This window comes from Myotis myotis, unplaced genomic scaffold (assembly GCF_014108235.1).
Source record: "Myotis myotis isolate mMyoMyo1 unplaced genomic scaffold, mMyoMyo1.p scaffold_m19_p_10, whole genome shotgun sequence".
NCBI classification, from domain to species: Eukaryota; Metazoa; Chordata; class Mammalia; order Chiroptera; family Vespertilionidae; genus Myotis; species Myotis myotis.
Window position 1 is genome coordinate 68,420,429 of NW_023416314.1, and position 22,661 is coordinate 68,443,089.

The following is a 22,661-nucleotide window of genomic DNA, read 5'->3' on the forward strand; positions in this document are numbered from 1 at the left end:
AAAGCCGCACCCCCCAGTCCCTTTTCCTGCAGGCTGTTGAGCCTGGGTTCCGGAGGAGCCTCCCAGCAGCCTGAGGGAGGGGTCTCAGGCTTCCCTAAGGGGTGGACCCCCACATGGACAGGTCCAGGTTAAAAGAGGAAATGGTCCTTCTTGGTTTTTAGATCATGAGTCTTTTTGAAAACCTTCTCGAAGCTGTGGTGTTTCTCCCCAGAACATGTATGTGCACACCACACACACACACACACACACAGCACACATGCGCAGGTACACACACGCAGGCCCTGATATTATATTTTACACATAATTGCAGGTGAGTTTTTAACCACTTGAGTCCATGCCAAGGTAGGAGCCCCTCAGCTCTGGTCTGAGAGAAGGAGACCTGGGCCCAAGGGTCCCCCCCTTTGACCTGCACTGTGACCTCCAGCTTGTGTGCCCTGGGCATCAGAAGGGGGCAAGAGGAAGAGGGGGTGGGAGGGGGAGAGAGGAGGGAAGTAAAGAGGAAGGGGGAGGGAGACAGGACGGAGGCGAGGAGCGCTCAGGAGAGGGGTAGGAAAGGCAGCAGGAATAGAAACCAAGAGATGAAGAGAAAGGGAGGGAGAGAGAGAGAGAGAGAGAGAGAGAGAGAGAGGGAGAGAGAGAGAGGGAGGGAGAGAGAGAGAGAGAGGGGTGGAGAAAGAGCGAGCAAAGAAAGGAGCAGCAGAGATGAGACTGAAGAGAGACAAAAGGGAGGAATGAAGGCAGTAAAGAAAGGCGTGGGAAGGGACTACTGTGAGGGTGGGTGGGCTGGACCCAGACACGCCAGGACTTCATTCTCTCTCGGAGCAAACCTCCTCCTGGGCCCCGGTCTCCTAAGCACTGAGGAGAGGGCCGGTCCAGACGGCAGGCTCAGAGGGAGCCACTTAGCTCGCTGCCTCCCCAGCCCGGAGCCCCAGCCCCTTCCTGGCTTGGCTTCAGAGATGAGCCCTGGGGGCCTGAGGTGTAGGGCGAGTGGAGGGGCGGTTCACTGTGTCCCGGGACCCATACCCAGCTCCCTTTAAAGTCCTGAGGGCTCCCCAAGCCCAGATTTCCCCTGCACCATCTGACACTGCCGAGAGTTTCCCACCAGGGGGCGCCCACGGGTTTCTTTGTTTCTCTCCCAGTGAAAAGTTTGCAGCGTGTATGTGACTGAAGGCCAAAGGGACCCAAGGCTTCAGTGTCACGCATTTCACAGCGATTTCACTTGGTCTCCGAGATGTAGGGCATCTCACTGGGACAGTGGGGGCCGTAGAGTGTGTCCTAATCTGGGGAGGAGGCACTGGGCCAGGTCTCTGCCTCTCAGAGCGCCGGCAGGAGCAGCCAGAGCCTTGCAAGGACGTCCTCCTGATGACCAGCCCAGACCTTCCTATGGCTTCACTCCCACCACCCACTCGCCATCCACACACACACACACACACACACACTTCTCAACGCAGGGCTGCTTTTAACTGAACCCATAGCAGGGCTGGGATCCACCCACAAGTTCTCCTCGCCCTGGGGGCTCACAGGACCCCGCAGGGGGGGAGGACCCACCCGCCAAGGCCAGGAAGGTGAGCAGAAGCCCAAAGAACCACAGCTCACGGGACTCCCACAGACAGAGAAACAACACCTACCCCTTCCCTCGTTTGGCTCCCACTGACAGCTAGCTGGTCGGCTCCTTGCTTACTTAACAAGCAAAGTCACTGAGACTCAGAGAGGTTAAGAAACTAGACGAGAGTCACATCATTAGTTAGGGGACAGAGCAGGGCGCACACTCCAGCGAGGTCTGCCTGCTGCCCAGCCCGTCCTTATGGGATCCACGCCGCCCCCTGTCCATGAGGGAGGGACAGACACTCTTGGCCCCGATGCATCGTCAGCACCTAGTGAACTACGTGGCCCATAGGAGCCATCCAAGGACTATTTATTTAATAAGAAAAGTACCTTCAGCGGTCCTACCATTTCTGTTTTGGAACTGGAAATGCAAACGGCGACTTATCCAATGGCTGTCTTAGCCCTTATACCAAGAAAGGAATTATCTATTGAAGTTCTTAAAAGCAAGCAAGTACATAAGCATCGTGGCCAACATTCTCCGTTGACAATGCCATGGAGAGCCTGGCTGTTTGGACCTGGAGGCTCTGGAAGCTGGGGCTGCAAGTCCCCATGGGAAAGGCTGGCGGCCCCCCAATTCCAGGAGGATGGCCTGCTTGGCCCACACCTCAGTGCGAGTCCCTGCAGGGTCGGCACCGGGCCCGTGGTGGGGCGGGGATGGCAGTACTCACAAACAGCAGCAGACACTTGTTCTCCCGGATGGCCCCGCAGCAGCCCAGGAAGCCGAGCAGGAAAAGCAGGCCCCCCATGGCCAGGAGGATGTAGACGCCCGTGATGAGCAAGGGGTTGGCAGCCACGATCTCTCGGAAGCCAGTGGGGTCCACCATGACCCAGATGCCGATGCCCAGCAGACAGGCCCCGCCCAGCTGCACGCGGGTCAGTCAGGAGGGAGGGGAAGAAACAGAAGAACGGAGTTAGGTATTAGATACCCCACACATACCTTTCCGAGCGAGGCCCAGCAGAGGCGGTGGGCCCTGGTGAGCCGGGCGGGAACTCCATTTGCTGCAGGAGCCGGAGTCCCAGCACCGCTGGTCACTGCTCCGAGTCTTCCTACTTACTCTGACCTGGTCTCAACCCAACCTCTGCCCCAGCCCCCCCTCGGCCTGTTGAGAACCATGTATGTGGAGTTTATTTGCTACTTTTATTTTTTATTTTTACTTAAATATATTTTATTGATTTTTTATAGAGAGGAAGGGAGAGGGACAGAGAGTTAGAAACATTGATGAGAGAGAAACATCAATCAGCTGCCTCCTGCACACCCCCCACTGGGGATGTGCCCGCAATCCAGGTACATGCCCTTGACCGGAATTGAACCCGGGACCTTTCAGTCCGCAGGCCGACACTCTATCCACTGAGCCAAACCGGTTAGGGCTATTTGCTACTTTTAAATTCTCCTTAAATGTCAGAGCTGCAGGGTGAGGAGGTCACCTAGTCCAACCCTCAGATTCCACACTGAGCCCCAGAGGGGGCCAATGACTTGCTGAAGGTCACACACAATTTCGAGGCAGGACCCTGGCCTCCCTGACTCCAGCCCCAAGGACACTCACCAAACTCCCGGAACATGCACTGACACCTACACTGTGCCTGCACCCTGCCAGGGACAGGAAAACACAGACAGAAGCCATCCCTTCTGTCCCCAACAGAAGCTCAGGCTGGGATCCCCACTCTCAAATCTGCACCTGGAAAGCCTTTGTGTCTATGTCTTCATCTCTGCATGGTCCATCTCTCCATGCCTTACTCATCTTTGGAGAGAGGCAGCATAGATCAGAGAAAGGGCTGTGGTACTTCTTAGCTCTGTGACCTTGGGTAAGTGGCTTAACCTCTCTGAACTTCAGCTTCCTCATGGTTTTAAAAAAAAAAGATAGTAATTCCCATCTTCCAAGGAAGAAAGGACAGAATGGATGTGAATGTACTTAGCAGGTTTCAATAAATATCCATTCCATTTGTCCTGGGCACAGAGTATTGGAAACAGATCAGTGGCAGGAGAGCCAGTTTGGCATTGTTGGGTTTTAAAGGCTGTAAAGTGTCTGAAATCCCTGTGTGGTGCGGGGGCCTGAAGAATGAATGACAGATGGTGGGAGGAGCAAACTGCCTAGCTCTGGCTTGGCTGAGCGGGGTCTGCAAGCTGCGGGGGAAGCACTGCAGTTTGGGGGAAGAGATGATATTTTAGGTACAGTTAGGGCAGGAGTGGGGTGGAGGGGCTGGAGGCACCCGGCAGCGGGAAGAGAGAGGAAGGGAAAACCGACAATTTTGCCTCTGTCATTGGTCCTGACCAGCCTCCAGTATGACCTGCGTCCCTCCTCATGGCTGGTGGAGGGTTGGGGTCTGCTGAGGTCGGCTGCAAGGAGGGCCTGCGCAGACTGAGCTGCCCAGGCAACTCTGCCCACTTCAGCTGGAGACACTGGGGCTGGCCGGGGTCACCCAGCTTAGAAACTGGGTCTAGAATTCAAGTCTGTCGGGCTTCCTGCTCTTCAGAATTATGGGGCAGGGGCGGGAGTCCAGGACAGTTGCTGAGATGAGTAAAAAATGGATGGAGAGACAGACACAGTCAGCCTTACCAGAAAGAGGCCTCTTTTTCATAGTGGCCCTCCCCTGGAGGACACTGGTGGGCGTTTAATCATCCAGGTCTTGGCTGCACTAAGATCAAAGGTTCAGGTGGGTCAGGAAAGCCTGCAGGGGCTCAGGACGCCAGGAGCGTGGCTCTCTCCTGGGCAAGGCCATGGACCTGAGCACAGCCTTGGTGGCTGCCAGCAGGTGGGCAGTGCTGCCGGCCACCTGAGCACTCTGGGCTCTGTCCACCATAGGTGGGAGGGGCTGGGGCTCAGCTACTGAGTGCTGACGCAAGGCAGGCACTTCCTCATCTTGCTTCATTTTTTTTAAAGACCTGTTGAGGTAGGTAGGGAAGGGATGAAGTTACTGAGGTTCAGAGAGGTGAAGTGTGTTTCAAATCGCATAGCTGATAAGATGCTAGGCTTGGCTTTGAATCTAGGTCTCCCAGTTCTAGAGAGGTTTCTAATGCCATCAGGTTCCCCTCCAGCTGGCATCTGTAAGGCTCTGGGGGTCGGGGCTAGGTGGGGCTCCCTTTGATCACCCCATCTCCTCCTTTCCCCAAACCCACCCGAGGTCAGATCCCAAGACAGTGGCCAGGACTGAGGCCCTCACTCTTTGTCGGAAGAGCTGGACCATCCCGGGCCCAGGAAAAATGTCCCTCCTAGAACGGCGGGGGAGGGGGGTGGGCACCGCGGGGGCCTCCCATCCAGGAAATCCTGGCCCCTGTGCCCGCCCTGGGACTCAGCTCTTTGTGACTATTTCCAGCAGCAGTCGGTTGTGCCCACTCAGCTGAGGCCTAGGGCGACCCCAGGCATGCTCCAGGAATACTTACAAATATGAAGAAATTGAAAACAAACATCAGGTACTTCATGCAGCTCAGACAGTCACCTTCCATGGCTCCACCTGCAAAACAGCAAGGCTCCTCAGGCCTCCCCCTGGTGGCCCTGTCCCTTCCTTCCTCCCGCTGCCCAGCCACCAGGAGGCTCCTCTGCCTGCCCTTCCAGACCCCAACCAGCTGCATTCGAGGTTGTTCCCTGTCAGGAGAGGTAAGGGCTCTGACGTGGAGAATTTCCAAGCGGGGAGTGTGTGCAGTGGTTCTCAAACTGGGTTCCCTGCCACTAACCATATCTTAAAGCTATTTTCAGGACATCCAATAACATCTCAGAAATCAACCCCTCACCACTAGCCAGGCACGTGTCTTGGGTTTTAGAGCAAGTAAACCACGCCAGGGTTGGGGACCCTGTTTCTTGGGTTATTCAGAAGCTCTGGCCACTAGGTATGTATGACTTTGCAGTCCAAACACGAAGGTGGAACTTTAACATGTACTTAACCAATGGCCTAGTGATGGCAACCCTGTTTGGTAGATAAAATCCTTGAAGTCTTGGGGCTCAGAGGGATGAAATGTGGGAGTCAGCATCACAGGCAAACTTGACTTCATGTGAATTCAATGTCCCACGTGCACTGGGAAAGCAAGCAGGAGAGCAGCTTAGGTCTGAATTCTGGGGCATCTGCCGCACGGGGAGCACCGGGGAGAGCCCTGGGCCTGCTGCCTTGGGTCTCATGGTCTCAAGGCACCTGTGCCTGCCACCGTGTCCCCGCACCTGGCCGAGTGAGGGTTCCGGGCTTACAGATGTGTGTTCTTTCCCTGGATGCAGCCGATGTTTCTTGTATAACAAAACCAGGTGTTTAAGAGCTTTGAGGGGATTTAAGGGAAGCTTTCCTTTGACACCGCTGTTTGTGTAAGTGCTGGCTCGAGCTTAGCCCTTGTACAACTTGTGTCACCAGCATTTTGGTGAAAGAAGTTCTTGGTCATAACAAGTCAGGGCGGCGCTGATCTGTTCCAACACCCTCACGTTGGAAATGAGAAAACTGAGGCTGAGAAAGGGAAAGGGGGTTTGGCCAAGTTCCAAAACCAACTAGTGGAGGATCTGAAACTGAAGCCCAGACCAGTGCCCATGGATACACTACTTATAGAAGTTTTACTCATTGATCCTGGTAGCACACATCTCCCGCTGTTAGAATATACACTTCCTAAAGGCATGGACCTGTTTACCCCCACCTTCCTAGTGCCTTGAGCAGCGCCTGGCACATGGCAGGTCCCCAATTAATATGTCTGAATGAATGAATGGTGGGAAGAGAAAGCAGATAGAGGACAATGGTCAGAAAAACAGAGAAATAGATAAAGACGAGTCAGAAAGAAAGATGGAGAGAGTCAGAGAAAGAGCGAGAGAGTAAGAAGTGATATAGGAAGAGACAGACGGACAGAAAGAATTGGGGGGGGGGGCGGGTAGAGAGGCACAGAGTGAAGAGGAGGCAGTTGCTGACTTGTCACCTGGGCAGTGCTTTCGGCGTCAGCAGGACAGAGTCTCCTGGTCAGAGGGGCTGCTGTATAATTCTGTTATTGGCCCGGCTTGTCCTATAAGAGAAAATATTCCATTACTATAGGAAGTCATTAAGGCACAGCCATGTTCAAGAAGCCGTTTATGAAAACCCGCCCTCTGGACACACACTCAGGCAAGTGCCTCGCTCATCTAGGCCCATTAGGGCTAATGAAAAGCCCTCGGCACCTGGGCCCCTCCAGCTGCAGAGGCCGGCAGGGATGCCCGCCTTCTGCCCAGATGGCAGCTCTAGGTGCCCCTGCCGGGGCTGCGTGGGGAACATCTTCAAAAGACTTGCAATTTCTGGCACGGCTTCATCTACGCTGCCACCCTGCATGTGGCTGATGAGCTGGGAGGAGACAATGGGCATGGGTGGCCCATGCACCTGGCTGCCACCTGGCTGCTACCTGGGCATCTGCAAAGATACCTCAGTAGAGAGTGCCAGCGGGGCCCTGTTCATCAAAGCCCCTCCCCAGGTTCCCCATCTCCCCTGAGAGAGAAATCTGGTGTTGGAAAGGGTTCCGTGGCTTTGCATAAGGACTTGCTGGAAGGGTCCTTCAGAGAGTCAGCTCCCGGCAGTGGAAATAAAGGTCTGATTTCAGCAGTCAAATGTGCCCAGGTGGAAAGTCCAGTTCTACCAGACTCGTGGGGAATTCCACAGCCGGGTCCTGCTCAGACACTGGGCTAAAGGACAAGTTTCAGGGGAGATCTGAGGCCCAGGAACTTGGGCTGCCGTGCATCCCCACGGGGAGGACAAGGGAGACAGAGAGGATTTCTGGGTCTCAGGTGCCCGTTCAGATTCCTTCTTCCCATTCAGGTCGGTCCATGCTCACTCCACCACCACTTCTTCTGCACAGCCTGGCACACCTCGCTGGGCACACCTGCCTGGGCAGCACCTGCCTGGGCCAGCTCCCTGAGGCCTTTACAAAGTCACTTCCCTCCTGGAGTCGTTAAATTCTCCTCTAAACACGGATATTCTCCATTTTGAAGCCAAAGGTGGTTGTAGGAATTCATGGTATGAGACATAAAATGAACCGATGTAATATGAAAACACTTGGAAACCAGTAAAGCACAGTTGCCGGGGGCAGCATCGTCACAGATGGGAAATAAGTGGATGCTTGAACCACATCCACCAGTTACCCATGGAGGTGAGCGCGGGAGGGGACCGTGGACATATGGCTGACTCAGGATGGGTAAAACACCTTTCCCCTAAAGGCCCCAAATTCAAATGAATGTTTACAGTGTTGTGATAACTGAACCTAGTAATAACTAATAGTATTGAGCAGTTACCGTGTACCAGACTATGCTAAGCATTTCTCCTCCTTCTTCTCTTGTTTCATCCTCACCGAGGACGAGGGTGCATTATGTCATTTACAGATGCGGAAACTGAGGCTCAGAGAATGTAATTAACTGGCCTGACTTTATTCACGTGGTCAGCAAGACATGGCCATGATTCAGGCCCAAGTTTGCTGGACTTCAAACCAGAGCTCCTGACAAAACACCAGTCCATGGACCTGGTACCAGGGAGAGGACACCAGGAAGAGCAAGCGCTAAGCCTCGGTCCCCAAGTCTCCAACCCAGTGCTGCTCTGCCCCGAATCAGGCAACAAGGCAGAATCCCTCCAGTGCCAGCTAGAGGCCTCTGGGGGGTAACCCAAAACTGCCATCCCTTGACAGATGGGGGCCCTGAGGCCCAGAGAGGGGCAGAGACGGGGCGAGGTCACGCAGCGCCTCAGGGGTCTCCTCTGCAGGCCCCTGCCAAGGCCAGACAGCTTTATTAATGTTGCCCCTCCCACTGCCCCAGATGGCGCCTCAGTCCCATCTGCACAGAGCGGGGTTCTCTGATTGAGAAGGGCAGCTCAGTTCATAAATCACTCCTTTTACTTTCATTGCCCCCAGCCCCGAGACATGCTCTCTGGAGAGAGAGAAAAGAAGACAAGTGGACATCAGCAATGGAGAAGCCCCCACCAGAGGAAGCAAATGTTAAGTCTGGGCTGCTGGGGCGTGAGAAACGTCCTGTACGCGCCCTACCAGGTGAGGGCGCTGTGGTGCAGGAGCAGCCTCACCCCCAAACCCTGGGTTCCAACCAGCAGGGTCTCTGCCCTGACAAGCTGAGACCTGGGCCACCCTCCTCAACACCTTGAGCCTGTTTCCTCATCTGTGCCATGGGGTTTCTCAGTCTAACTCCCAGGGTCCTTGAGAGAAGTGAAGGAGATGATGTCGGTGAAAGCACTTTAGCGGCTGCACATCCAGTTCCTTCCTTCCTGTGTGTGCCAGACACCTACTAATGCCAGCCCTGGGCTGGATCCAAGGCACAGAGACCAAGGACTTGCTCAAGTCTAGTGAGAAGCAATAAACCGGGTACTTGGGGAGGAGTGTTTACAGCCACCAACCTAGTGCTCTGGGCATGCCCAGCAGGAGAGAGAAAGGGCTGGAGGGGATCCTAGAAGCTGGGGAGGCCCGTGTGTGGGGAGGACAGGGAGGACCAACATTCATTGGGCTCATTGAGAGTATACTGTGCCAGGGGCCATTACCAACAACTATCTTACTTGAAAAAAACTGCAAAATAGATATTATCATCATTCCCTTTTACAGAAAAGGGGAGAAATTCTCCACCAGGCCAGAAAAGTCTCAGAGCCAGAACTGACACCAGGTTTTAAGAGCCACGCTTTCCTTCATCCGGATGGAGGAGGCTGGTCAGAATAACAATGATGCTAGCCGTCAGGTTCAAAGCTGAGTGGGGAGGACTTATTTGCGCTCTGGCTGCGCCTGCTGGGCCTCATCCCGGAGACAGACGGTCTGATAAACAAGCAATTGGCCCTAAATCCTGGAGTGCCTGGCAATGGCACGGACATGGGGACATGGACACAGCTGAGTGGGGGATAAAATCTAATTAGGCTCCTGGGAGTAGTGCCTTGAGGGTTAACGGTACCAGGCAACCTGCCTTGGATGCAATGGGATCCTAAATGACAGCTCCCCCAGACCCACTGAATTGTGAATGTCCAGGGGGCAAAGCATAGAGCGTCCAGGGCATCTGGGAAGGACATGTCTCTGGTCTAGGAGCTGAGGCAGTCCTTGCCACAAGCCCTTTCCTCTCTCCCACCCAGAGCTCACACAAGCTGTTTCCATCAGAGAATCTCCAAAGGAGAAAGCGCCTTAGTGAGGGGTAACTCGAAAGCCGGCTTTTCACACTGGGGATGCCGAGGCCCAGAGAGTGGCAGGGTCTTGCCTGAAGTCACACAGCAGGGCTGGAACCGGGAGCTGCTGACTCTAAGCCTGCTGCTTTCCCCCCACGCAGCCAGCCACCTAAGACTGACATCTTACTTTATCGTGACTATCAGAGCGCTTTTCCTACATTACCTCACTGAATTGCCCCAACTACCCCAGGAGATGGGCACGCCTGCTTTACAAGTGAGGAAACTGAGGCTCAGAGATGCGAAATCACTGGCCCAGAGTATCACAGGAAGCTGGAGAAATTGCTGGGACAAAGCAGGATTCCTCATCCTTCCCTGGCTGTCCTCCAAAGGTGTGGCCTCCGGGACTTGCGCCTGCTGACCCCCAGAGTGACCACGGTCCAGGGCTCCCACCCACCCACATGGACCTGGGCTGGACTCAAGCCACAGGGAGTGCTCATCCCAGACCCAGGCAGTGAGTCTGTGTTCCTGCCTTTGAACGGAGACGGCCCTATTGCAAAGGCCTCTGGGAACGAAGGTTCTGCTTCCTCTGCAGAGACTTTTACTTGCCACGGTCCGGGCGCTGAAGGCAAGGCAACCTGGCCAATCTGAACTTGGTCATGAGCAAGAGCGGTGGAGGGCACTCTGTGCGTCGGGAGCAGGATTTGGCCTCAGAACATGAGTCCACGTTCAGGGCGGTGCCCGCCAGCGAAATGTACTGAGGCAGCATGAGGGACGGAGTTGCAGGGCTGGGAGGGACAACGGAGGGCGGAGGGAGGACACCCGCCTCCTGAGGCAGATCCTACCCTGTCCTTCGCCCCTGCTGAGCCCTCCAGGGAAGTTTCCCTGACTGCCAACCTGGTGATCTGGGGAAAGGCAGGTGTAAGAACACACAAGCAGACATTCCCAGGGCCCAGGGAGGACAGGTGCAGTCGGGCACACCTGGGAAGTCCCGCTGGGCTGTGCGGGCACACTTGGGTTCTGGGAGATGGCATGGGCAGCGAGGAAACGGGAAAGGAGGCCAGCTCAGACTCCCAGGACGGAAGGGGCAGGAGTGTGCCCTCTGAATGTGTCATTGCTGTCAGACCTTCCCCACCAGACAGAAGCCTTCCATGGCCGGCACAGTGCTCCCACTTCCTCTGAGTCCCCTCAGGACACAAGGGGGTACTGGACGGAACATTAGCAATATAATAGCTGCTCCTGCTTCACGTGTGGCAGGAACCATGCTGAGCAGGGTTCCAGAATCATCTACACAGGGCGAGTTATCCTCGAGTTACTGAGGCTCAGAGGATGTGAGTGAGCGCCCCGTGCTGGCCCAGCTGGGAAGGGGCAGGACTGGGAGTCAGACCCCAGAGGGCACACTGCTGCTAAGTGCTAGGAACCCTGCTGGTGGATGGGCTAACAGACAACATGCTCACTGCAAAAACAAGTGGCAAAGAGAGGGGACTGGGTGACACAAGTCCTGGGTTCGAGTCCAGATTCTGAAAACTGGACGAAGCCTGCCCTCTCTCTGACCTTCGAGTCCTGTGGCTGTGTCCCATGGACAACCGCATCTCTGTGCCTCAAATGAGGAGCATGGACCTCAGCCTCCCCTCCTAGCAAGCAAGCATGGTCTCCCAGCCCACACTGCATCCCCCCTCAGGGCCCGGAGCGGCAAGCGACCCTTTGAAAAACTTGGTAATCCAGCCCAAAATATACAGGGCTGTTGCTAAAGCAACTTGGCTGCTACACAGCCTGGATTTAAACATTTAATGGCTTCACGGGCATGAAGGGGGCCTGGGAACTAGGTGGGAAAGGGCACAGGTCTGAGCAGGGATGAGGGGGCCAGGGCAGCCTCCTTCCCCCATGCCCATCCTGCAGAGAAGGGTGCCAAGGCTCCTGGCCTGTTGCTGTACTTACCCTGTCAGATCAGATCACACAAGGGGAAACAGATCCTGACTGGAGCCCAGGGAGTGGGTGAGATACAGAATTCCGCTGTTGGGGGTAATGGGAGGTGTGTCCCAGGGGAATTTCTCTTTTGCAGGTAGACAAAGAAAACCTACTCTCTTCTGAAGTGCCTGCTGTGTGCAGTTCTCATATGAATTCCTTAGAACCTCTATAATCCTGAGGCAGGCCTATTACTATTTCCAATTTACAGCTGAGATAACGAGGATCAGAGACATGAAATGACTTGCCCAAGGTCACACAGCCACTGACTGGCAAGCTTACACCTGAGGGGTTGTGGCTCCAAAGTCAGTGCTCTTTCTGTTCCATCTCTCAGGGGTCAGGGCCAGAAACACTGCTGATAGCTGATAACAGTAATGGCTAGCATGCATGAATTCCTTTCTACAGGCCGACACGGTGCTGAGGGCTAACCCACTGAACCCTCACAATCACCTTGTGAGGCAGGCTCTGTTACCCCCATGTTACAGATGTGAAAACTGAGGCCCAGGGAGAGGAACCAACAGACCGAGATCACAGGGAAGCAGGGGCGCTGGGATTCAGGCCTCAGCAGTCCCCACTTCATCTAACTCTTCTTTTAGAAAGGTGTTAACAACAATGACAAACCAATCAATCAATCAATCAATCAATCTACTTTAAAATCGCCTTTCACCCTGCTGCTATGTCCACGTCCTCCCAAGTTGGATAGGACAGCAAGAGGAAATTCGCCCAGCACTTAGCAATAAAGATGAGTCAGCTCAAGGTCTGGCTTCAGTGACTTGCTCTACGCACAAGACACATTCCCACAAACTCATGCAATACAGACAGAGCCACACAGACACACAGACACAGACACAGACACAAACACAGACACAGACACAGACACAAACACTCAGACACACAGACAAAGAGATGCATGCACATAGACAAAGGACAGATATATACATAGACACACAGACAGAGAGAGCCACGCACACAGGTACAACCTCATTCTGATGTGTACTCCTGGCATCTAACCAAATTCTCTCCTATGTTACATTCCTCACAACGCAACTCTTTCCATCAATACCCTGTTACAGCTCCCAAAGCCCTTCTATGTTTATGCTCTTGCTCGATCCGCAAAGCCATCCACTGAGGCGAGCAGGGCAGGGATGACTGTAGTTGTGGGAGCGGGGTCCGGGGAAGTGAGGCGCTTGCCCTAGTTGAAGCAGCCTCTGTCTGAGGGGGGCTCTCACCAGCTGTTGTGCCTGGTTTTTGAGCAGATTTCAAGGCTTCCTCAGCGACACCAGGTTGCTGTCAATTTCACTTTGCTCCTCTGCAAGGAACTTCCTTGGACCTCAGCCTGTCAGTGTTTAGTGAGGGGACTTCCCTGGTCCTGGCTCACCTCCCTCCTGCCTGTGTGCGGCGTGGAGGGCGGGCTCTCAGGGCTGGGGGATCCCGGGCTGTCCTGAAGCTTCCCCATCTGAGTAGGTTTCCTCTCTGAGGGCAGACTGGCAAGGCTTCCCCCCGAATCCCAGGGCCCAGCAACTCTCACGGAGCAGGTACCCCCACCCCCGCAGCCTGAGTCCACGGTTACATTTGCTGGGCAATAAATATTAGAGACGCGGGGTCTTCCCAGGGCAACTGCAGTGGATTCTAGTCACCTGGTCTGAATTAGGGAGGAATGACTACAGGTATTTAACGCTCACGTCCTGACGAGCCAACCACCGAAAACAGAGAGACCGTGACCGACTGCTCCACGCGGCTTGAGAAAAGCCTGGAGAAGATGCATCAAAGGGAAAAGCTGGGGCCGGGGCTTGAGGCCACAGGCAGGCAGGAGTCAGAGAGCCGTTTTCCTTCCTCCCCATGAAACATCATCCCAGGGGTGGGGGGAGAGCGGGGTCCTAATATAAGGTGGCAGGAGAAGATCTGACTTTGGGTGGAGGGCAATATACAGATCTTGTAACATACAAACCCACACCTGAAACCTGTATGTTCATGTTGACCAATGTCACCCCAATCAATTTAATAAATTAAAAAAAAGCATCATCCCAGCTGCTCTTGGGAGCCCTGAAGAAGCAGGGCTGGGGGCAGGGAAGAGGCTGGGCTGGGATGGAGACAGGTCTGGGTCTCAGACAATGGGGAACAAGGAGCTGCTGCACCTCTCCATGGAGCCGGCGCACCAATTCCGCCAGACAGCATTTTTGCAGTCAGGAAGGATGCTGGCAATCCCGCCAGGAGCCTCGGGGATGAGCACGTGTCGGTCTCACTAAGCTCCAGACGATTTCTACTTCCTTTGGACAAAATAATAGTAAATAATAGTAAATAATAATAAATAATAATACGAAGAAATAAAACTTCTCCAGGTCTTGGTTTCTCCATCTGTAGAATGGGACAGAAATCCCCACCCCCGCACGTGTTCCATTGGGTGGTGGGTCGGTGGGGAGGAGCCAAGGGAAAGACATGAACTTGCAGGGGACACGAGAGGATGTGCCAAGCACCCATCTACACCAGGGTTGGGAATTTTTTCTTTTGCCATAAAGGGCTAGACAGTAAATATTTCAGGCTTTGCAGCTATATTATTTCTGTCACAATGACTCAACCCTGCTTTGTTCGAGAAAGCAGCCACAGACTGCATATAAATGAATGGACAGGGCTGTGAGCCAATACAACTTTATTTACAAAAAAATATGGGAAAGGCTTAGCCCACAGAGAGTAGTTTGTGGATCCCTGACCCTAAGGAATATTTAGGGACTCGCCTTGGGCTAAAGCAGAGGATTAGAAGTGGATGTGTTTCCCCTAGTAATGTGTGGGGTGAGTAATGAGAGAGGCTACGGAACTGGATAGGTGGACGGCTGGTTCCAGCCCTGTGTTCAGGCTGTGCAGCTTAGCCAAGTCCCAGCACCTCTCTGAGCCTCACCAGCTTCACTGTGGACACAGGGATAAAGACGGAAGAGGGATGTCATGAGGGTCAAAGGAGGCCCTCGTGGATGATGGGCCGTACCCTCAGCAATCAGAAAATACTGGGCGAAAGACTAACTCAGACCGTAGGAAGCAGGAGAGCTGGGGAGGCCTAAGAGCTCCAAGCGGGGCACGCACCGGTCTGAACAGCACGGGGCTGGGAGCTGTCCATCAGAAGGGGCTGAATGAACCAGAGGAATTGGAGCAGTCGCCCTCTGGGGCCAGGGCCTGGTAGGAACCCAGGGAGAACCCTCCTGGATTGTATCCTTTGCCGAGAACTCTTGGGAGGAGGGCTGTACTGCACAAGGGTTGCTGGGGGGACGGAGAAGCCTGACCCTTCGGCCATGGCCACTGCCCGGTCCGGCGCACGGCAACGTGTCTGGGCAGCACTTCTTGGCCTGCCTGCTGCAGGCTTGGTCCCCTCTCTGAGGCCCTCACAGATGACAGATGACTGATGCAGAGCAAATTACAAGCCAAAGATGTGCCCTTTGATTAGCCCGTGGTGCATGGGAAGGCATCTTCTCTGTTCTGCTGAGGTCCAGTAGCAATTACAAGGGGCAGGGAGGCTGTGACCACATGGCAGGTTCTGGGAGGGGAGGATAATGGTGACGGTGGCAATGATAAGAGTTAACAGGATGCTTACTACGTGCCATGCACAGTTCTAAACACTGTGCGACTATTCATTCACTTAATTTCCACAACAATCTATGAAGTGGGGACAATCATTGTGCCCATTTTACAGACAAGGAAAACCAGGCACAGGGAAGCGAAGTAATGTGCCCAGTCACACAGCTATGAGGCTGCATTTGAACCTAGTAAGTTAGTCCCAGCATCTGGACTCAGAGGGCTTTGAGGATGTCCCAGAGCTGGTAGGTCAAACCACCAATCTCTCCAGAATTGGGAAAACCACTAGGAAAGTGTTGCAGTGGGAATTGGGGGCTCAGGGTCTAGTCCAGTGATGGCGAACCTATGACACGTGTGTCAGAGGTGACACGCGAACTCATTTTTTTAGTTGATTTTTCTTTGTTAAATGGCATTTAAATATATAAAATAAATATCAAAAATATAAGTCTTTGTTTTACTATGGTTGCAAATATCAAAAAATTTCTCTATGTGACACGGCGCCAGAGTTAAGTTAGGGTTTTTCAAAATGCTGACACGCCGAGCTCAAAAGGTTCGCCATCACTGGAATCCTTGTTCTGCCACTAGCCAGCCAGGTAGTGCCAGGCAAGTTCCTTGCCCACCCCGGGCTTCTCTGGTGAGGCAGCAAGCAGAGTGACCAGAGGCGCCAGCATATTCAGGCGGGATCCCTTCCCCACTGGCTACCTGTGCGGCCTTGGCCTTCTGATCTCATAGTCGTGTGAACATGCCATGAGCCCACAGCGCCTGAGACGAGGGAAAGTGCTCTAGAAGTGGGAGCTGTTATCCTCCTTCATTTAGAAGCCACACCTCTGGTCCACCCTAGGCCCTGAGCCATGGTCCACAGCTCTGTGGCTCCCCAGGCCAGTGCTGAGCAAGCACCGGGTGTCACCGGCTCCATTCGTGGGTGGAAAGAATTCTGCTATTGTCTTTCAGAAGTGGACATGGTGGTCTGAATATTCGATAAGCAGACCTCACCATTTAAAAATGTAAATGCAGCCCAGTCTGTAGCATCCAGAGCTAAGAAATGTCAGTGAAATAAAGGGGTGAGGGTAAGGAGGCCCTGCTGATACTCTGGGAACTCTGGGAGTGGAGGAAGGTGGCCCCTATGCACACTGATCGCAGGGTGTGTGGGCTGTGTCTGAGCTCAGTAGTGGAGGCCTCGCGCCCACTCCCAAACACTCAAGCTGCCCCACAGAGCACAGTCACTTGTGTGTCCCTTTTGGCCAGTTGGGGGTGTTACGAAGAGGGCTGTGGAAGGGGGTTTCAGGCCAGGCTCTAATCAGGAAAACTGGTACCTTTCCTCATTTCCAGGGGAAGTAAAGATAGAAGGTACTGCCCTTGGGTTTGGGGATCTGGGTTCAAGTTTAGGTTACACAGTCAGCCAGCTAGCTCTGGGGGTAGAGCCAGGTTCCCATCTCTCAGTGGGAATTGGGGGGCTCGAGGTCTAGTCCTTGCTCTGCAACTAACCAATTGTGTGTGCCAGACGGTCCCTCTGCCTCTCCATTTCAAAGTCTCATTTCTCTGCCTCTGTCTGCTCTCTTCCCCCTCTCTGAATGCCCACATGTGCATGTGTATACACACACACACACACACACACACACACACACACACACACACTATTCCTGGATAGGTGGAAGGCTACCTGCTTACGTCAGCTGGAACACTTCTTTAAAGCACACCTCATTCAGAGGCTGGGACATAAATCCCGGCCCTGGACTGTGACCCCCAGCAGGCGGTGGCCACATTTAATTTAGAGGCTCTGCATGTCTGAGCCATTGCACAAAGCTGGCCGGCCCAGAGCAACATCAGGACTGCCAGAGCCTGCTGAGAACAGGGGTCCTGGGGCGCCTCCTCGCTGGGAAAAGGAAGAGCCGGGCAGGTGTTTCATTTCCCTCTGGCTGCCCCGTCATTAATTAAGCAAGAGAAAGACTCAGCAAGTTCATGGGGCAAGGTTGGGATTTCCAGGAACATGGGGTGGGGAGGGGGTGTATGGAGCAGGCTTTAGACCATGGCGGTCCTGGCTCCAGTCAGACCCCATCCCTAGGTGCTGTGTGACCTTGAGCATGCACCGCTGAGCCCCTGTCAGATGACTTCAGAGCCACCAGGGCCCTGAGCACTTGGGCGGATCTGTGTCACGTCCAGGCACACCTGAGCCGCAGGGCTAAGTGAATGTTGGGAAGATGATTCTGGGTTTTGCCGGAGACCATTTTCGCATGGACTGCCTCTTCCAGGGTGTGATTCTGAATAGCAAATACTGTTGGAGAAGAGATTCTATGGGAAACGAGTCAGCTAGAGTGGCATCAAATTGGACTTTCCAGTAGAGATGAACCTGAAAGAGAACCTGGATCCACTACCTAAGTGACCGGAGGTATCAGGGGTGGGGTCAGCCCCTCCTGGCTGTGTGCTCTGGGGCAGGCAATGCTCCCTGCTCAGTAGGGCTGAGTGGAAAACAGTGGCTTAGAATAGTGCAGGCTCAGTGAACATCTGCGTGCATTGCCGGGCTCTGGCGGTAGGACACACATTTTCACACATATCTCATTGAAGCTTTCCTGCAGCCTCGAGAGGTACTAACATCCTTGGTTCGCAGACGAGTTGACGAGGAGTGAGGCCCGGAAGGACTTGGTAGCGGTGGAGCCAGGAGTGAGCTGACCTGTGGGAATTCTGAAGCCCCAGCTTTCCCCTGGCTCTCGGCCGCTTCCAGTTGCCTCCCCCCAGTTGAAGGTCATGTTTCCCTCTGAAATATGGATGTAAGGACCCTTTGCTCAGCTTCATCAGTGATGCTCAAAGAAATCCTTCCTTCCCAGAATGCCTTGTTCTTATCACCAGGTTACAGCTGCCCAGCTGCCCCCAGAGAGCACTGGGCAGACTGGCCTTCGGGGCAGAGGTTCAGAGGGTGGCAGGGGTTTTGGGGGAGCCAGGGCCTGGGAGGGAGCGGGGGGGGGGGGGGGCAGCTCACCAGGAGAGAATCAACAACAAGAATGTGGTGCCGTCTACAGACTGCGTGTGCCAGGCTCAGCCCTCACTGACGCCTGCAACTCTGTGTGCTGGATGCTGTAATTACCTCATTTTTAATTGTGAAAACTGAGGCTCAGAGAAGTTAAGTCACTTGCCCAAGGTCACTCAGCTAGGCAGTGGCAGGGCTGGGATTTGAACCCAGGCAGTCTGGGCTCCTCACAATTGCCCAGCACTGCCCCTCACCCATCTGTGACAGCAGGAGTCCCAGGCCTGCAAGCTAGTCCCTTTTCTGGGCAGCCCTCTAGAGCCCCAAGGTGAAGATGGGGCCCGCAGTGTGCTGCCCCCACCCAGAGTGGAAGGTGCTGTCCTGCTGGGTGGGCTCTCATGGAGGAATCCATCGCTTTTCCATCTTGGAGGATGTCAAGGCTTGAGGTCCTTGAGCCCGTCCCCTTCATTACATAGATGATGGGTCCCAGGACCCACCCACAGTCACCCCACATGTGCTGAGGCTGTCAGCACCATGGGCTGGGGCAATCCTAAGATTCTGTTTCCCTCTCTCGGCAGCTCCCTTCTCAGGTGCTCTGTGGCCAGTCCTGTGGCTCAGGGACACCCAGGCTGGGCCCCTGCACCCAAGAGGCCTCAGGAAGTGAATATTTGGGAGATGTTCTAGGTGCTTCTGTGCCCTCATTTAATCCTCACAGCATCACTAATAATATCCCCATTTACAGATGAGGAGATGGGGGTCTCAGGGCTGAGTATCTCAGTGGGCCTCTTTCAAGCATATTCGATTTAAAACTTGCTAAAATTTCACTGGGAGATACAGGACCATCTCCTTAATTTGTAGGGCCCAGTAAAAATGAGGGAAGCTCTTACTCAAAAGTTATTAAGAATTTCAAGCCAGCAACAGCCGAGAATTAAACCAAGTGTGTGTGTGGGGGGGGGGGGGGGGGGGGGGCTTCTAAGTGCAGGGCCCTGTGTGACAGCCCAGTTGCATAGCTGTGAAGCTGGCTCTAGAGAGGTGTTATTACCATTACCATTGTGCCATTCAGGGATCCGAGAATCAGAGAGGTATAGTGGCTTGTCCAACATCACACAGCATTATGCTATGGCTTAGAACCTCACAAACTCTCCCTCCTCAGTTCCTGCATGACTATGGGAGGAATCCTATTACCCCCTGCACATCTGGGGACCCAGCCCAGAGAAGACAGTGGGAGAGCAAACCTGCCTGTGAATCTCCTGAATCTATATATTTTTTCCTTGTATTTTACTTCAAAATAGTCTACAGTTGTTTTAATATAAAAACAGGGTAATGCCTTCCAAATCCTTAAGAACTGATGATCTATTAGAACACATCCTGAGACTCTGTGTACCCCATGGTTCAGGCAGGAGCCCCCGGGCCCTATGGGTACCCAGGATTCAGTTGAAAACGCACCATCCTAGGCAAAAGATCAGAGCACAGGCCCAAGAACCAATACTGCACAATACATGTGTGTCTCCCTCCCTCCCTCCCTCCTGCTGGCTTCGAAGGAAACCTCCTCCAGGATGGCCCTAGACCCAGATGGCGGGAGCCTCCACAGGGTGGTGGAGACGCCAGATCTCATTATTCCACCAGAGAGAGAGGGGGGAGCGGGCTTGGCTCCCTCCCTCCTGGGGGGATGCCCCAGCCTGTTCGCAGGAAGAGGAGGGCGGTAGTGCCCTGCTCACCCAGCCAGGTTCACTCACCACGCTAACTGGAACACGTAATGGTTGTTAATACGAACTCATTTGGGAAGGCGGGTGCATGGGCCTCTGGGGTCGGGTGTGGCGTGGGCGGGGGAGGGCCGCTAATAATATGGCCAAAGGGAACTGGGACTGTGGCTGAAAAGCCGTTTGGTTTTGGTGCTTGCTTTGCAAAGACTTGAAATCTGTTGTGCTGCTGCTGTGTGTGTGCTGTGTGTGTGTGTGTGTGTGTGTGTGTGTGTGTGTGTGTGTGTGTGTGTTCGAGTGCGGGACCAGCAGGGCCAGTGGGCATGTGCACAGTGCAGGGCTATAGGCCCACGGGGGGCGGGCGAGATGAGAACACTGCTTTATCACATCTAAAGGCAGCACACAGTGGTCTAATTTGGAGGAAGCAAACAAAGGCATCTATTTTCCCCCTGACTAACTCACCCAGCCCCTATTAACACTAATTAGGAAGACTGGGAATTCCCCATAACTTCATAATTACGGCTAACAGACTTCGCAGGGGCCAGGAAGGAAATGGAACACCCCATCCTGTTTTCATGGCCAAGGTGATGATGGCTCAGGTGGTCACTGTGACCTTCCCACTCCTCCAACCCTCCAAGCACTGGCATTCCCCCCCCACCCCCGCAGGGATCCCAGGTGACCAGGATGGCAGTCTAATGAGGTGGGCAGAGGGGGGTACTGAGGCTCTCACTGCCTCCTTAAGGTGAGGAGGCTGGGGCGCGGCCTGTGGGGAAAACCTGCTGGTGTTAGGGGCTGGGAGAAGGGAGGCAGGAGCCAAAGGAGGATGCGGACCGACCTCAGAAAAAGACCCCCAACGTGGGCCTTGGAGGAGTGGACAGTCCCCTGTACTGACGTTGACCCACTGCAGCCAGCTCAAGCCACGTGACCTGGGCTGCCCACCCTGCCCCTGCCTGCCCTCCCTCTTAGGCCCTGTCCATTAAGATGAACCATATTTTAAAGGCGGCGCCAAAGAGCTGCCAAGATCACAGCAGTGACTTCACAGTCATTAGGCCCCTTCCCCAGCCTGCTGTACCCTGCAGCCAGACGTCTTAGGAAACCACAGTGAAGCCATTACAGGGACCCCTCAGCTGCATGGCGGCAGGACGGCCACTTCTGCCAGATGACAGGCGCGCGGCTTCCCAGAAGCTCATTCAAGCACACAGACCCTCCCTTCAGCCTTCCCTCCCCAGCCCTGCAGCCCCAACATGCCAATGAGTCCCCTTCCCCCAGTGTCTGCTTGTGCATCTGCCCCCACCCCCAGGAAATGCTGTCCGTCTGTCTAGGGCGTGGGGCCTGGCTCCGCTGCCAGAAGACAGTTCTTTGTTCCTCCCTGTCTGCCCAGAAGCTGAGATCCTCTGTATATTAGGCAGCTTAAAGGCCACTTCCTTAATCAGATTAAAAAGGGCTAACTAATATGGTACCAAATACTAACTATCTGACTGTGGGTGATTTTCTTTTATTCTTTACACTTTCTTTTTTTCTTTATGATTTCTTTTGTTCTTACAAAGAACATGTATCGTTAATTTAATTAAAGCAAACTGTGAAAGGTCCAGTAAGCAGCACACTCTGAAGCTGCCAGGTCTTCTCAGATGCTACAACCAGGGCCTGCAATACCTTGTCTCCCTTTGTCTGCCTGGAGAACTTCTTTTCACCCTTCACAGCCCAGCCTGGCATCTCCTCCGCCATGAAGCCTTCCCTGATTTCTCCAGCCTAGGCAGTGGTCCCTTCTCAGTAGTTCCAATGCACTTATTTTGGAGATGAGAAGACAAGGCCCAGGGAGGGGCAGGGCCTCCCCAGGCCTCACAGCACGGTCACGGGTGATGAAGTCTGCACTAGAACCCAGAAGGCTTCCTTTACAGCATGGAGGGGCCTGGGGTGGCGATGTGGTACATACTCTACTTGACTCTCAACTCCCCCTTCCTTCCCCATAGCCAGAGCCTGGCCTGACCTCCGTCTTTGTTTTCCCCAGGGTACTCTTCTCCCAGCCTCCAGGGGCACACATCACTGTGGTATGAGTTAAGCAGCAGAGAATGGCCTTGTTGTTTTTCCACAAAGGGGAGTGGGGACAGAGGCACAGGGGCCTTCCCTCCCTCCATGAAGCTTAAGGCTGTGTCTGAATGGCCATCCCACGAGGGCCAGGCAGGCCTCCCTGCCCACCCAGCTCGCGTCCTGGGCCCCTCCCTGGCTGGTAAGTTGGAGGCCTGGCTCACGCAGGGCCACACTGCTCTGGGACTGAATCTCAACTTTGCCACTGAGCAGCTGTTGTTTTGTAGATCTGAGCCTTATCTTTCCTAAAAGAAGCTACCATTACGAGGCACTGCTAGCAGCCCGGGCGCTGGTTAGGTGTTGTATGTGCGCATGGCTCCTCTTTTTTCTTTTTTTCTTTTTCTTTTTTCTTATGGCTCATCTTCATGACACACCTGAGGCAGCTATCCTCACTCACATTTCACAGGTGAAAAAACAGGCTCACAGGACATGAAACCACTTCCCCAAGGTCCAGAGCCAGAAGCGACTGCTTTGGAACTTGAGTCTGAACCCATTTGGGGTCATAAGCCGTCTCCCAAGACAGCTATACAGACTGGATGAGCTCATCGCCCAGGCCAAGTGCTCCACGGACAATAACACACTGAACCTTGTGCTTCTCATTCTCATTTCATGAGAATAAGCGCTGTGGCGAACTGAACTGTGGAGTCAGCCCGGCTGAAGGTCAGTGGGGAGGCGAGGCTTCCTGGGTGAGGACCAGGCAGGAGTTGGCAGACCTCTGGCAGCTCCTAGCC

The 22,661-nt window shown here is 54.1% G+C and overlaps 1 protein-coding gene across 1 annotated transcript in view; it reads right to left on the bottom strand.

Moving 5' to 3' along the window:
* The window catches only part of TSPAN18 (tetraspanin 18), a 146,101-nt gene that overhangs the window by 12,556 nt on the left and 110,884 nt on the right, over nt 1-22,661 (bottom strand). The window contains exons 4-6 of the mRNA XM_036326115.1: nt 6,485-6,568; nt 4,985-5,055; nt 2,274-2,468 (exon numbers count right to left, since the gene is read on the bottom strand). Of these exons, the coding sequence (XP_036182008.1) occupies nt 2,274-2,468; nt 4,985-5,047 (258 nt within the window). The 5' untranslated portion in view covers nt 5,048-5,055; nt 6,485-6,568. The remainder of the gene's footprint in view (nt 1-2,273; nt 2,469-4,984; nt 5,056-6,484; nt 6,569-22,661) is intronic.